At 35.2% G+C, this 14143-nt stretch overlaps 1 protein-coding gene across 1 annotated transcript in view; it reads left to right on the top strand.

The window, feature by feature from the left end:
* The window catches only part of eag (potassium voltage-gated channel protein ether a go-go), a 525138-nt gene that overhangs the window by 413378 nt on the left and 97617 nt on the right, over window positions 1-14143 (top strand). The window contains exon 10 of the mRNA XM_089092021.1: window positions 9107-9321. Within this exon, the coding sequence (XP_088948147.1) occupies window positions 9107-9321 (215 nt within the window). The remainder of the gene's footprint in view (window positions 1-9106; window positions 9322-14143) is intronic.

The raw sequence follows: 14143 nt of genomic DNA, 5'->3' as shown, positions 1-14143 counted from the left end.
CCCCAACTACTTCACTTTTCACCAAATGCATCTGATTGAAATTGTGCGATAGCAAATTTGTTTAAATTAGCCCAAAGAACATAAAATGTTTCCAAGGTTGCCACAATCCCCCAGAACCTTGGGGCAAGGCCTTTAAGTTATACCCTGGGGGTATATAAGGTTTTTATGGAATGGGTGGTCGTATTAAATTCAGATGGGTCTCATTTGAATTTAAATTTGAAGTTATAGTGCCCTTTTTAAGATTCAAAAGTACTTAGGAGAAACCTACCCCCCCCCCCGCCGATCATTCCCCATAATAAACATCCAAACGAAGTTTTGAGACATCAATTTTTTTAGCATTGTTGAAAGGTTCAGTAATTCTGTAGCACGTTTTTTCAACGTTCCCTTCAACACAAGATGAAATTTTTAACTTAATACCAGCAGCCGGTCCTGAAGCATTGCTGATACGTCCTCTTGAAAACCTATATGGGCATAGTGTGTTTCAATTTATTTCAATCCAGTTACAATATTGCCTAAAATTTTCACCTTAATACCCTTAGGTTTTCTAGCTGTAGTAGTAGCACCAGTAAATATAGTAGCAGCAGTAGGAGTACAGTTAATAGTAGTAGTATTAGCTTTAGCAGCAGTAATAGCAGTAGCAGTAATAGTAACAGTAGCAGTAGTTGTAGAAGTAGAAGCATTTGTATTATGAGGCAAATATTGTCTCTTGGTTAGTTAAGCATCCCCCACAACAAGCGTGATAAGTTTTAATTTCACACACGAAACCACAGTTTATAGAATTATCTATAAACTTTATAAACTTTAAACAGTTTATAGAATTATCTAATTCTATAGACTGTGCACGAAACTAATATACTGCTCATATCCCCTTTTTACAACCTGCATTAGGTGGCAGGTTGTCATCAGGGTTGCCGAAACTTTCTGGAACAAAGGTGTCCAAATCAGCCAAAAATGGACACTTTTAGTGTCCCTCCAGAAAATTAGCCAATATACAGGGTTGCCACTATGAATTTTCAAAACCTGGGAAAAAAGTGCCGAAAAACCTGTGAAATTCGTCCTTCTTTGTTCTGCTACCTAGCGGTCTGTTGCCTGCATGATTTCTGGAGGTATTTCCAGATTTGATATTAACGCTACCAATAAATTAAGTTTAGTGCTAGTTCAGTTTGAAGAGATGGCATAAAAACATCGTCATGAGAATGTCAACAGAGCAAAATTTTATATCGATTATTGATACCGCTACCTATCTTAGTCGAAAAGTAAAGAACTAATCATAGAGATTCATTTTGACTTTGGCATTTTCATAAGTTATGCGAAAAAGATGCGAGTCGTTGATCTTTGGTAGCTATTAAGGATATTTATGTGCGAAAATGTACGAACAGCTGTAGTAAAGAAATTTATATTTTGACCAGCATGGTTTTAAAGTTAAACAAAAGACGTCAATCTCTTTAACCACTCAGTCAACTGGTTGGTCAAGTGGTTAAAATTGTTTAACAACTCCTCTATCTTGCCGTTTTCTGAACATTTAGAAGTATCACTGAGCAAAAATGACGTTTTTGGGAACTAAAAAAGTGAGAAGATAAGGCCGATTGAAATAAATTCGCTTGAGTTATACTCGATAGAAACTGGCGACCAGCGTTTAACAAAAAATCACAGCTGAAAGTGTAGAATATAAAACAGAAACAGCTAGCGGCTATAAATAAAATTGAGCCTTTTCTGTGAAACTCCTTTCTTTCTATGGCAGCAGTGTAATAATAGCCATATGCACACGGTTACACGCGACAAGGATTTACGCGGAACGTGCTATCTGCAGGGAATGGCCATTCACTTCTTCTTTCGAGCCTTTTCAGCGGCCTTGGTGACTTTGCCACCAGCAGTAGGTGGGTCCTTGAATTTGACCGACTTGATGACAAACGTCAACCGTAAGATAGAAGAAAAAGATGGATTCAATAGTTCTAGCATATCACATTGGTTAAGACTTTAGGTCTTATTCCTGTTCGGTTGATAGATGGTGTTCGCGGAGGGCGTAAAAACATCTAAGAAAAATTTCCAAGCCGTTTTCAAAGCTTAAAAGTAAAGTACAAAATAAAAGCAGTTAAAAAAAGAAGAAAATTCAGACATCTGGTTTTGATTTGGAAAAATGTCCAAAAAGTGTCTTTTTATTCAAAAAGCTGCCTTTTTTGACCCAATAGTGTCCCGGTGTCCCTCAGAGTGAAAAAGTGTCCAAAAGCCACTAAAAGTGTCCATTTGGCATCCCAGGTTGTCATTCGTATAACAGAAATATTCTCTGAAAGTTTCACCTTCATTCCTTCATGGGTTGTGGATTTTGAGCAAGCCAGAAGACACTGTGTGTATTCATTTAATGCTGCTTCTACGATTACTGTAACTAACGACGCTAAATGGCATTAAGTTGAAACTTTTAGGGAACTTTTAGGAGGAGTTTCAATTAAACGAAAAACTAATATGCATGCAGGGATTAAAAGGGCATATAAGCCCTATAGGGCACATAAGCAGATAGGAAGCGATGTTCTATCATAGCTAGTAGTATCATTGATATTTCAAAGAAGCTAATTTGATTGATAATTAAGTTGTAGTACCCTCTAAAGAGTCAAAAGTGATTGGAGGCCAATCAGCCCTCCTCTTTAGCTCATAATTTTCCAGACACTTCCATTCAAAATTTTAAGACATCCATTTTATTCAGCACAGCTGAATAGTCTAGTAGCTATATCCCTAGAGTTATTGGGTAGGTCAACCGCCCACAGCTATATAATTTGCCAACTAAGCTTAAAAACTAAATGTTGCTTTAAAATTAAATCCAAACACACTGTTTGTATTCTGGTTGCCAATAAGGCATCTCAGCAATATACCAAGAGCAACTGTTGGTATTAATTTCAAATTTTCAGGGCTACTTCTATTACTACTTCTCTTCTTAAAATATTACTACATCAAAAGAGTGTAAGTATATCCAGGCTGTGAAAGAGCATCAATATAATTTTTAGTAAATGGTATTAACTTTTGTTTGTCAGGTCAACTAGAGGATGTATATGACTAAATTAAAGAATAATATTTGTGTCATGATTTTCAAAACAGTTTATGTTGTTAAAAATTGCTGAAAAAGTTTCTTCAACATATAAAAAGCAGTCCAAACTTTTATGGGAAAACTGGGAAGATTCAAACTATTATTTTCTTAATTAATATGAGTAGGTTTCAAACATATGCTTTCTAAAAGTCAGAATATAATTCGTACTCTACTGGGAAAATTCTTTTAAATGTTTTCACTTTTAAAACTTTAAGAAGTCAAAAACTAATTAAGATTTTAAGCAATAAATATCATATATGTATATTAAACTAAGAATGCACATTTTTTCAGTAAATTCATCTGAATTTTTTTTCAGTAAAGTACAAATTATATTCTGGCTTTTAGAAAGCATAGGGGTCTTGAACCCAACTCATATTAATTTCTACTCGTTTTGAGTTTGACTCTGTTATTTATTTTCTGTTCGTTTTGGGTCTCATTAATTTATTGATTCTAATTTGTGGTAGTTGTATGCTTGGTAGATTATTTGATTTTGTTTTTGTTCATTTTTGGTTTAATGGAGCTCTCTTTTTTTGAAAAATTTATTTTGTGGAAGAAGTTTTTTTAATTAATTCTAATTAAACGGCCTTTCTGATTCTTGGGTCATTCTTAAAGAATCCGAACAAAATTCGAACTTTAGCGTAAAGAGAGAGGTATTGACGAGGGGACGAATCCCCTCATGTTACGTATATGAATGAGTTCACACCCTTGTCAATACCCCGCTCTTTACGCTAAAGTTCGAGTTTATAAAATAATGGCCGATATAAACAATAATTTGTTTTGTTTTATTTTTCGGCCAATCTTAGCATATAATTTTATCTCAAGCAGCTTAATACGCGGTAACGAACTTAATGCGAACAGGGAATATTACGTTTTTGATGGGGGTGGTCTCTCTTCAATAGCTCACTCTTACGCTAAGGTTTTTTTTAACTTTTAAACGAAGTTATTATTCTAATCAAACATCCTTTGTGATTCAGGAGTCATTCTTAAATAAATGGAACAAAAATTAAACTTATATTATTATAAGGTTATTATTACTTTAAAAAAAAGTAAAATTAATATGCAAATTTCGTTTTAATTATTCATGCACGGTGAGCCAAATTCAAAACCTGAATTTATTCAAAAACGTTCAGAAATTAAATAAAAAAACAAATTTTTCAACCGAAAGTAAAGAGCGACATTAAAACATGAAACGAACAGAAATTATTTCGTATATGAAAGGTGCTGACCCCTCCTTAATGCCCAGTTCTTTATGCTAAAGTTTTGTATTGTTTTAAAAGGTAGAGTTGTGAGAAATAGTGAGATAGAAAGAGTCAAACCAAATACCCTAAAAAACTTTTGAACACGCCGTGCCAGGGCCGTTTGCTCCCAATCCTAAGCCTGCCACTGGGCTGAATTGTCACAATCATGGGCAGGTCCAGGGAATGGGGTTGAGAAGTGCCGCCTAGAACTCATTGGCCAGTTTAGAAAAATCCGCAACTAAAGCTGCACTCTGTCAGAAGTCAACTTACTTAGCTGGTTGCCTTCCGTGCAAAAACACCTAGCCAAGCTCAAGGTCACCAAATATAATTTGGAGTGGAGGGTAAGTCTCGAGGAATAGATTTGGATTGTGAAAAAATTACAGCACTATTGGTGAAGCTGCAGTAAAATTATGTTAAAATTGGTAAAACTTCAGTAAGATCGTGATAAAATCGATGTAAGTCCAGTACCTTTTTAACGAATCCAACTTAACATACTGGTCCAAAACAGTGATAGGGAACTCCCTCTTTTCGTTCGGTTCTGAGAATTGCAGAAAAACTTAATAAATTCAGGCCGAGAGGGTAACTTTTTGCTTAATGATGCACGTCCCTTGCAACGATTCATCGTTATTATCTTTATTATCGTTATCTTTATCATCGTTATCTTTATTATCGTTATTATCTTTCACTTTTATGTATTATGGTAGGCCTTTTTCTGGTGCACCAAAAATTATAATTAATTAACAAAGAGTTTTGTAAAAAGACAATTTAATTTTTTTTAATTACGGTGATTATTTTTATGTCAAAAGTCATAGAATAAAACGTTCAAATGATATTTGCTTTCTCTTTTGCACTGAAAATCCCCTCATTGCCGCGCAATTAGTGTCATTGCCGTAATGCCACTTCCTCCTTCTCATTAATAACTAGTCGATTACTATTTAAAGAATCAAACAGCTCGTGGTAAAGAACTGTAAGTAAGGAGCGACCCGGCTCGATAGTAACCAAAACTCTAAGAAACAGAATTTTGATACCAATAGATACATCAGAAGAATCAAATTCTACTGCTGATTTCAAATATATAAGTTTCATCAAGTTTAGTCTCACCGATCCAAATTTAGGAGCCTTAGAAAATTTACTTTATTTTCGGAAAAAGACGATAATACCCCCTAAAAATCATAGAACCTTAATGAAAATCACACCATTAGATGCATCGTATTAGAGAGCCCTACTGTAGAGGTTTCAAGCTCCTATATGCAAAAATGAGGAACTTTGTATTTTTGCCAGAAGAAAGATCACGGTTGCGTGTTTATTTGTTTTTTTCTTCCTTTTTTTCCCCGGGGGTGACGTAATCGACACAGTGGTCCTAGAATATTGTGAGAGGGCTCATTCAAACGGAAATTGGAAGTCCTAGTGCTCTTTTTAAGTGACCAAAAAACGCAGGGTAACTAGGCCCCCTCTGACGCTCATTTTTTCCCCGAAGTTTCCCGATCAAAATTTTGAGATATCCATTTTGTTCAGCATGGTAGAAAATATGATAACTATGTCATTGAGGATGAATTAATCCCCCGTATTCCCCGGGGGAAGGGCTGCAGGGTATGAACTTTGCTCAATGTTTACATATATAGTGTTGGTTATTGGGAAGTATACAGACGTTTTCAGGGGGGATTTTTTCTGGTAGTGGGGGCAGTAGAGGGTTGGGGGAAGGATTTCATGGGGGAAGGGATATTGCTATGAATGGGGCGCCGGGTTCTCCAGCATTATTTAAAAACCGAGCCAAAATTAAATAAAAAAACAAGTTTTTTTCAACTGAAAGTAAGGAGCAACATCAAAACTTAAAACGAACAGAAATTATTACGTATATGAAGGGTTGTCCCCCTAGTCAATACCTCACTTTTTACTCTAAAGTTTTCTTAGTACTTTCATAAGAGCTATTTATTCTAATTAAATGGCCTTTGTGATTAAGAGGTAATTTTTAAAGAACTGGAACACAATTCAAACTTTAGCGTAAAGAGCAAGGCATTGACTAGGGGGTGAACCCCCTAATATACATAATAAGAACATACGAATGTTGAAGTTCGTTAGGTAAGTTAATTCGTAAGTTACGCATATTTATTGCCAATAAAAGCTTTCGTAAAAAAATTCAAACTTCTAGTGCCCTTTTTAAGTAATCAAAAATTGGAGGGCAACAAGGTCCCCTTCTTCACCCCTTTTTTCTCAAAACCTTGCGATCAGAATTTCGAGAAAGCCATTTAGCAAAAAAAAGTAGAATTAACATGTAAATTTCGTTTTAATTATTCATGTGCGGTGAGCCAAAATCAAAACCTGCAATAATACAGAAACATTCAGAAATTAAATAAAAATAAGTTTTTTGTAGCTAAAAGTAAGGAGTGACATTAAAACTTAAGCGTACAGAAACTAGTCGGTATTTAAAAGGGGCTGTCCCCTCCTCAACGCCTCGCTCTTTACGCTAAAGTTTGACTTTTTTCTCACAACTCTATTTTTTATACAATAAAAAACTTTAGCGTAAAGAGTGAGGCGTTGAGGAGAGGACGGCCCCTTTCATATATGGAATAATTTCTGTTTTTTTAAGTTTTAATGTCGCTCCTTACTTTCAGTTAAAAAATAACTTGTTTTTTTTATTTAATCTGATTTTAGGACCGAGGACATTTTAGGGCTGAAACCCTGCAACACTGCAAATGTAGCACTACGTAGATAGAAGCTTGATTTTTCAAGGACAAAATCAAGCTCCTATCCTCGTCCTATCCTCGCTCCTATCCTTTTCCTCGTCATTTTAAAGCACAAGTTCATGGAATTTCTGTAAGACAAAACTTTGCTACTATGGAGCTTAGTATGTAAAACAATTCGCTGAATTTGATTAAACTTAGTCTTTTGAAAGTTTATAAACTTAGTTCCAAGTCCAAGTCTTTCCAAAGTTGGAGAATCTCAGTATCAAGAGTATAGATAATACCTATGCAAAATAATCGTTTTGTTCGTAAGTGAGAAAGAAGAAAGAGAAAAATAGTTGTATCGCAATGTTACGGGTGCTTGGTGTTTATGGTTTATGGTATTTTGGCTACGGTGTTTAGGTAAACTTATTATGGTATTTATGCTTATGGTGTTTCGAAGAATCAGCAAAGTTTGTGGATCATTTTGTCGTTATCATGTCTAAAGGCCATACCTGACATTTTCTTACTTTTGAAGTGTGATAGATGCTGAAGAATCTTCATTTTGTTTCCACAATTCCACGCTTAGAGCAGTTAATCGTACTAGGTGAATTTATGGTTCAGATATTTCTTATTTAAAGGAACCTAACTTAAAATATATACCCAGTGTGGCTCTTAAATCCATTACAAATTATGTTTCAAACGATCTTTCAATAAAAATTGCCCCATGGGCTAAAGCCCTGCCAGAAGCATGTAAGCTGGGTAGACTTTCTATTCCGGGATTATACTGATTTCAAAAAGGTACAATGCTTTCAAGAAAACAAAGGGGTAAGGCTTCTTAAGTTGCTACTAGAGCAGTTTATTGTAAGGATTGGACAAATTAAAGACTTAATGAAAGACAGGTTTTAGGATAAACATTCCCAAGATAGTTGTTTATTTCACGATTATTTCCAGTTTTTTCTTGTGCATTTTAGAAAAAGATATTTAATATATGAGAAGAAAACCGAGGAACAAAATATGAAAAATAATCAGTCATTAAGCTATAGGGAGCGTCTGCAGCTAAAATATTAAATATAACATTCCAAAAGACAAAAACAAGAAGAAAAAAAGCTAGCAAGAAAAAAACACATACTGAGTGACACAATTGCTAAAATTTTATGAAACGAAAGAAATGCATAAACTGTATTCAATAGAAGACATTAAGAAAAATATTTAAAATTTGCAACTTTATCTAAGGTAAATCAGTACATTTGCAGTTTATATCTTACGTTTTAGCAGGTGAATTTTAAGGCCTATAACTCTTTTCCCGTTGCCCCAAAGTAAATTTATGTATATAGAAACCTAATTTATCGTTTAACACTCCTATGTGCCAAAATATTTGAACATGTTATAGTACAAATGGCAGCCGTCAATGCAAAATTATCATGATTTACTGAACAGTGTTACATTAATGCTAATGGAGCACAGTAAAGATCCGAAAAGTCCTATACTCTTCATTGAAATTCTTTTACACAAATCTAAAACCACACAAGCTTCATGACCCCGCTTTCGCGCACACGCAATGACAAATGTCGTCGATGGAAAACCAAGCAGCAACTGAAGCCGTGGCTCTGACGTATATACTTCTGCTGACGTATTGCTCTCACAGTCCGCCAGGGCCGTATCCAGGATTTTTGTTCAGGGGGGGGGGGGTTACTAATTTTTGACTTTTTTTTGGGGAGGGGGGGGTACTAATTTTTGACTCAGTTTTCGACTAATTTTACTGATTTTTACCTAGGTTTTACTAATTTTCGACTTATTTTCGAGTCGGTTAAAAATTTCGGGGGGGAGGGGGTTCAAACCGGGTAACCCCCCCCCCCTGGATACGGCCGTGCAGTCCGCTAACAGGCCTAATTACGCCCTATGAAATGTTTGTCATGTTTGGGGAAACATTTCACTACTGTATGTTACCTTTGCTGTGCTAAAGGAGGATGTATTCAAAAAACATGACTCTATATAGGCTTATTTTGCAATTATATTCCTTGATGAATTATTCAAATTTAAAAACACTGTTTTACGTTTTTCAATGGGCTCGTAGCCTCCCTGCCCTTGCTGGAAAGTACAATAATTTATAATACCTATTTTTCCTCTAGCCCTCTTATATGCCACTATATTTGGCCACGTTACGACAATCATTCAGCAAATGACATCAGCCACTGCCAAGTACCATGATATGCTGAACAACGTGCGTGAATTTATGAAACTTCACGAGGTTCCTAAGGCCCTTTCAGAAAGAGTTATGGACTATGTTGTTTCTACTTGGGCAATGACGAAAGGTCTGGACACCACGAAGGTGAGAGACTCAACTGTGAGTAATCCTGACAAAAATAAGGTGAAATATTCCCTTGCGCTTTCATCCCAGGTTTTGTGCTTTTGGAATTAAAGCACTGCATGAGAAAACGAGCACTGAAACTTAGTTACCTAAATAGTGAGCTTGAAATATAGTAGTAAGCACAATGGTGATTTATTTTCAAACTTTAAGCTTCATAAGGAAATTGATTAATGAAACTTAAAAAAAAGTTTAGAAGTAGATAAATTTTAAACAACCTTAAACCTGAAATTGCAAAATCGATGCAAACGAAAAAATTTTGAACTGTGTAAACAAACGCAAGTTTGCACTATTATTGCTTAAATTATTATACAGCTATATTTAGGGCCCAGAACTGTGTTTTTTCAAAGCTGTAACAATAGTTATTTAAATGCTGTACCTACATTGTGATGACAAAATCCATAACTATAGTAATATAACTGTTTTTAAAGTGACATATAACTATAGCACAATAGTGGTTTCTCTTAAAATGTTTAGCTTAATAAATAAAATGAGTTACAAAGCTATATAAAGAATAAAATTAGAAAACAACAAGAAATTATAAACCTAAAATCGCAAAATCATCGGAATTGAAAATACTTCGAACTGAAAAAAACGCAAGAGTACACTAATATTACTGCGATTTTAATAAACCTAAAATCGCAAAATCATCGGAATTGAAAATACTTCGAACTGAAAAAAAAGCAAGAGTACACTAATATTACTGCGATTTTAATAAACCTAAAGTCGCAAAATCATCGGAATTGAAAATACTTCGAACTGAAAAAAACGCAAGAGTACACTAATATTACTGCGATTTTAATAAACCTAAAGTCGCAAAATCATCGGAATTGAAAATACTTCGAACTGAAAAAAACGCAAGAGTACACTAATATTACTGCGATTTTAATAAACCTAAAATGGCAAAATCATCGGAATTGAAAATACCTCGAACTGAAAAAAAAACGCAAGAGTACACTAATATTACTGCAATTTTAATAAACCTAAAATGGCAAAATCATCGGAATTGAAAATACTTCGAACTGAAAAAAAACTCAAGAGTACACTAATATTACTGCGATTTTAATAAACCTAAAATCGCAAAATCATCGGAATTGAAAATACTTCGAACTGAAAAAAAACGCAAGAGTACACTAATATTACTGCGATTTCAACAAACCTAAAATCGCAAAATCATCGGAATCTAAAATACTTCGAACTAAAAAAAACGCAAGAGTACACTAATATTACTGCTACTAAGAACTTATCGTAAATGCGGTCAGAGCCCCAAATTGTGTTTTTTCAAAGCTATAGCAGTATCGTGATAACAAAGCCATAACTATAGGGATACTACTATAATTATGGTGATATTTAACTGTTGCCCGTTTTTCTTTTATTTTAAGGATCATATATAGAAAGACTCGTCTAACGTAGAACATTAAACCTGAAATAAAAAAATTATTGCGGTCAAAAATATTTTGAATTGCAAAAACACAAGCTTATACCACTATTGCTACTACTAACAACTTATTGTGCAACTGTGTTCGTGGCCCAAAACTGTGTTTTCTCAAAGCTAACACCATATATTCTTTGAGAGAAAAGGCCTTGCGACAGGCAGTTTTAAGAATTAATTTTACCGAGCATCTATATTGGTTCTAAATCTTTTCAATTGTTCTTTTGATGGATTTTTTATTTTCAAGGGAGGGGGCGGGGTCATTAAGGCTCAAATTTTTATTTCGAACTCAGGTACATATTCATTATTCTCCGAAATCTAGACTTGTGATTGAAACTTCCCATGAAACGACGCTAAAAGCTCCAAACTTTATCAAGTATTAATATTTTCTATTCTTCAAAATGGGAGAGAAGTGGTAAAAAAAACTATGTTCGTTCTGCTCAACATTCGTACTTAGCAGAAAGCTGCAATGTTGATATTTGCTGTTGGCTTAGAGCTAAATGAACTTGGAAAGCAAATCCAAGTCGGCAATGGAAGCAGAATGTGACTTGCGCCATTTTCATTTTGTAAGAGTGATTTCTTTTTCATTGAAACTTGTACTTAACATATGATTGTCATTGAGGCAAAGTAGCCTAACACAAAAATCCTTCATTGATTTCCTTCCCAACAAGTTACAGCATACCATGAAATAGCAAATAAAGACAGGGACTACTTACAAAAAAAATTATGACTTAAAAGCGTTTCGTATTTTTGACTGGCTTAAAATTTCTCTCAGAGGAGCCCATGAGGTAGAACTTAAACGCTTTGTTATTTTTACTGCCTGAGACTTTATTATATGAACACAGGTTTTCTAAAACTGGGGCCAATTGTCTTTGCTACTTGAGTAACAATGTGATTGGTTCACGAAAATACGTTACAAACGTAAACCAATGAAACTAAAGCACACCTTGTACTTTGCAATTATAGGAAAATAATGTCTCTTCTTTGGGGGAAGGGTGGAGGAGAAGCTCCTCTTTTGGTTTTCAGCACACTGTCTGACAAAACTGAATGGAAACAGGTTTAATAAGCACACTGTCTGACAAAATTGAATGGAAACAGATTTAATAAGGCGTTATGGGGTATTTTGTCAAACGATGATTCGTGGCCAGCACTATCTCATTTGATTACCAAGATAATTGGAAATTTCTTGCCAAAGCCTCTCTCATGTGTAAAAAAAAAAAATTGAAAATAGAGCTGTAGCTGTCAGCACTGTTTTGCCATATCTTTGATTCACAACATTGCACGAACAGCTGCTTATTCCCAACAATACAACAATCCGAAACGCAGCTTTCGTTCTCATGTATTATTTATATGCTGTAGTATAATGCCGTTTGTGTTACATCAACCGATTAAGCACAAGTAATTTCGATTGAATAATTAACTATGGCAGTAGCACATTAAGATGTCAGTTAGTTTGAAGCGATGAAAATAAACTATGGCTTGGTATTCCATAAGGTACAAAAATGTAAATATAATAAGTAAATTGGGAAAATGATTGCTAACCATTGCACTGTTTAGCATTGACATTTCATTTTTCATGAGTTTAATATGTATTGCTTTAATATTAAAGCTTATAGTGTGATTTTCTTTTGGATAACCAAAACAAATCAAACAAAAAAATATCCAACAAAATTTAACCTTGTTGGTCAATGTGTTAAATCATGTTTTAGTCTAACATATCCAACAACTCCATTCTTAAAATGCCAGCTTCCTTTTTTTTCGTTTATTTGACATTCATTCAACTGGGTCTCTGAGATTTAAATTACTTATGGTGTTAATGAAGTTGGAAATTTACTAGTATGTAGCTTGGCATGAGTAATTAAGCATCTTGTCTATATTATCTTAAGCATGAGTATTACGATATATATATATATGTATATATTACCGGGAGTAATACATATTAGTCCAGGACTTTTAGGGTTTGACCCGGAAATAATTGCAATATAAACAAAAATCGTACCAAAATGATCAGAAAAAATTCTGTACAACATACTAAAAGTCCCCATAAATCCGATTGGGGCGTGTACCCGAAAAACAGGAGACAAGGGGGAAATGCGGGGGAAATTGAGAAAAATGCCGAACATGCCCAGAAAATAGTTCAAAATGAGTTTTCTGGGGCTTTACCATACGCTGATCACGAAACTGACATCTAAAATTCAGTATAGAATAAAAGTACTACGGAAAATGGGGGGAACAGGGGGAAGAGGGGAAAAAATTTAAAAATACAGGGCAGTGGTAGAAAGCACTTTGAAATATGTTTTCTGGGGTCTTTCTATCTGCTGATCCCGAAACTGACATCTAAAACGAAATAAAGAACATGAGCCCCACCATAACGGGGGAAAAGGAGGAAAGGGGAAGAAAAGGGACAATTGAAGTCAGGGGTAGAAATCAGTTTGAAATGTGTTTTCTGGGGTTTTACTATCTGCTGATCCCGAAACTGACACCTAAAATGAAGGAAAGAAAAAGAGAACCATGAAAACCGAACAAAACTGGAGGAAATAACGGAAAAGGGGAAGGGAAGCCTGACTCCTGAGTCAGCTGCTAATGGCTAATAAGTAGGCCTATGGACAAAATAACTCGCTTAAGTATCAAACTTTTACTTTCTTGAATCACAGACATTTCTTACAACCATTTGAATAACTAAACATAAAGAAAACAACCGCTTGGCAGTGATCACAGTATAAAACTTCAGCTATTATAGGTAAAATTTGTACTTTCGAAGGCAATATCGTTGAATAAAAAACTAAAAAAAGAACTTGAGTAACTATAGGTAAAATCTGCACTTTTTAAGGCAGTAGAGTTTACTTGAAAAACACAGCATTGATGTCACTAGTCGAGCTCCTCGTCTTCGACAATCTCGTTGTCCCTGTTCAAACAGTTGATACTCTGACATTCTCCGCACGCAAACGTACACGCTAATGCATTTTTCTTGCAGCTGCATCACGAGTTCTCGCAGCCTGTCTTACAGTTGCATCTCACGACACTCAAAAGAGTCTGAGGTGCGGGCAACAAATCGGTCATCACAGGTGAGTATTTATGGTCTCTGAGGACCCAACCCCAGTCAGCCGGGTCGAGGTCAGCTGGTTCCCCTTTTCAACGGGATACCTGGAGGCGCACTCGCTGGGAGTGGAATGAAGCTGCAGCTTCGGTTGGCGGAAGCCTTTCAGGCTTAACAAACGCCGTAGTATTTGATGAAGAAACTTTTTCCAAGAAAATTCGATGTCGCAGCTTAGTGAGATCTTCGTTTGGTCGTGCTTTATACAAGCTGAGGAGAAGATATTCACCCGCTTTCACAATTTCATCTCTAGACGATGATTCATCCAGAAACAC

This window comes from Artemia sp. Qi Xiang Cuo, chromosome 7, assembly GCF_049724085.1.
Source record: "Artemia sp. Qi Xiang Cuo chromosome 7, ASM4972408v1, whole genome shotgun sequence".
Classification (NCBI taxonomy): Eukaryota; Metazoa; Arthropoda; class Branchiopoda; order Anostraca; family Artemiidae; genus Artemia; species Artemia sp. Qi Xiang Cuo.
Note: the sequence above shows the minus strand (reverse complement) of the source record. Positions and strands in the feature narration are given on the sequence as shown.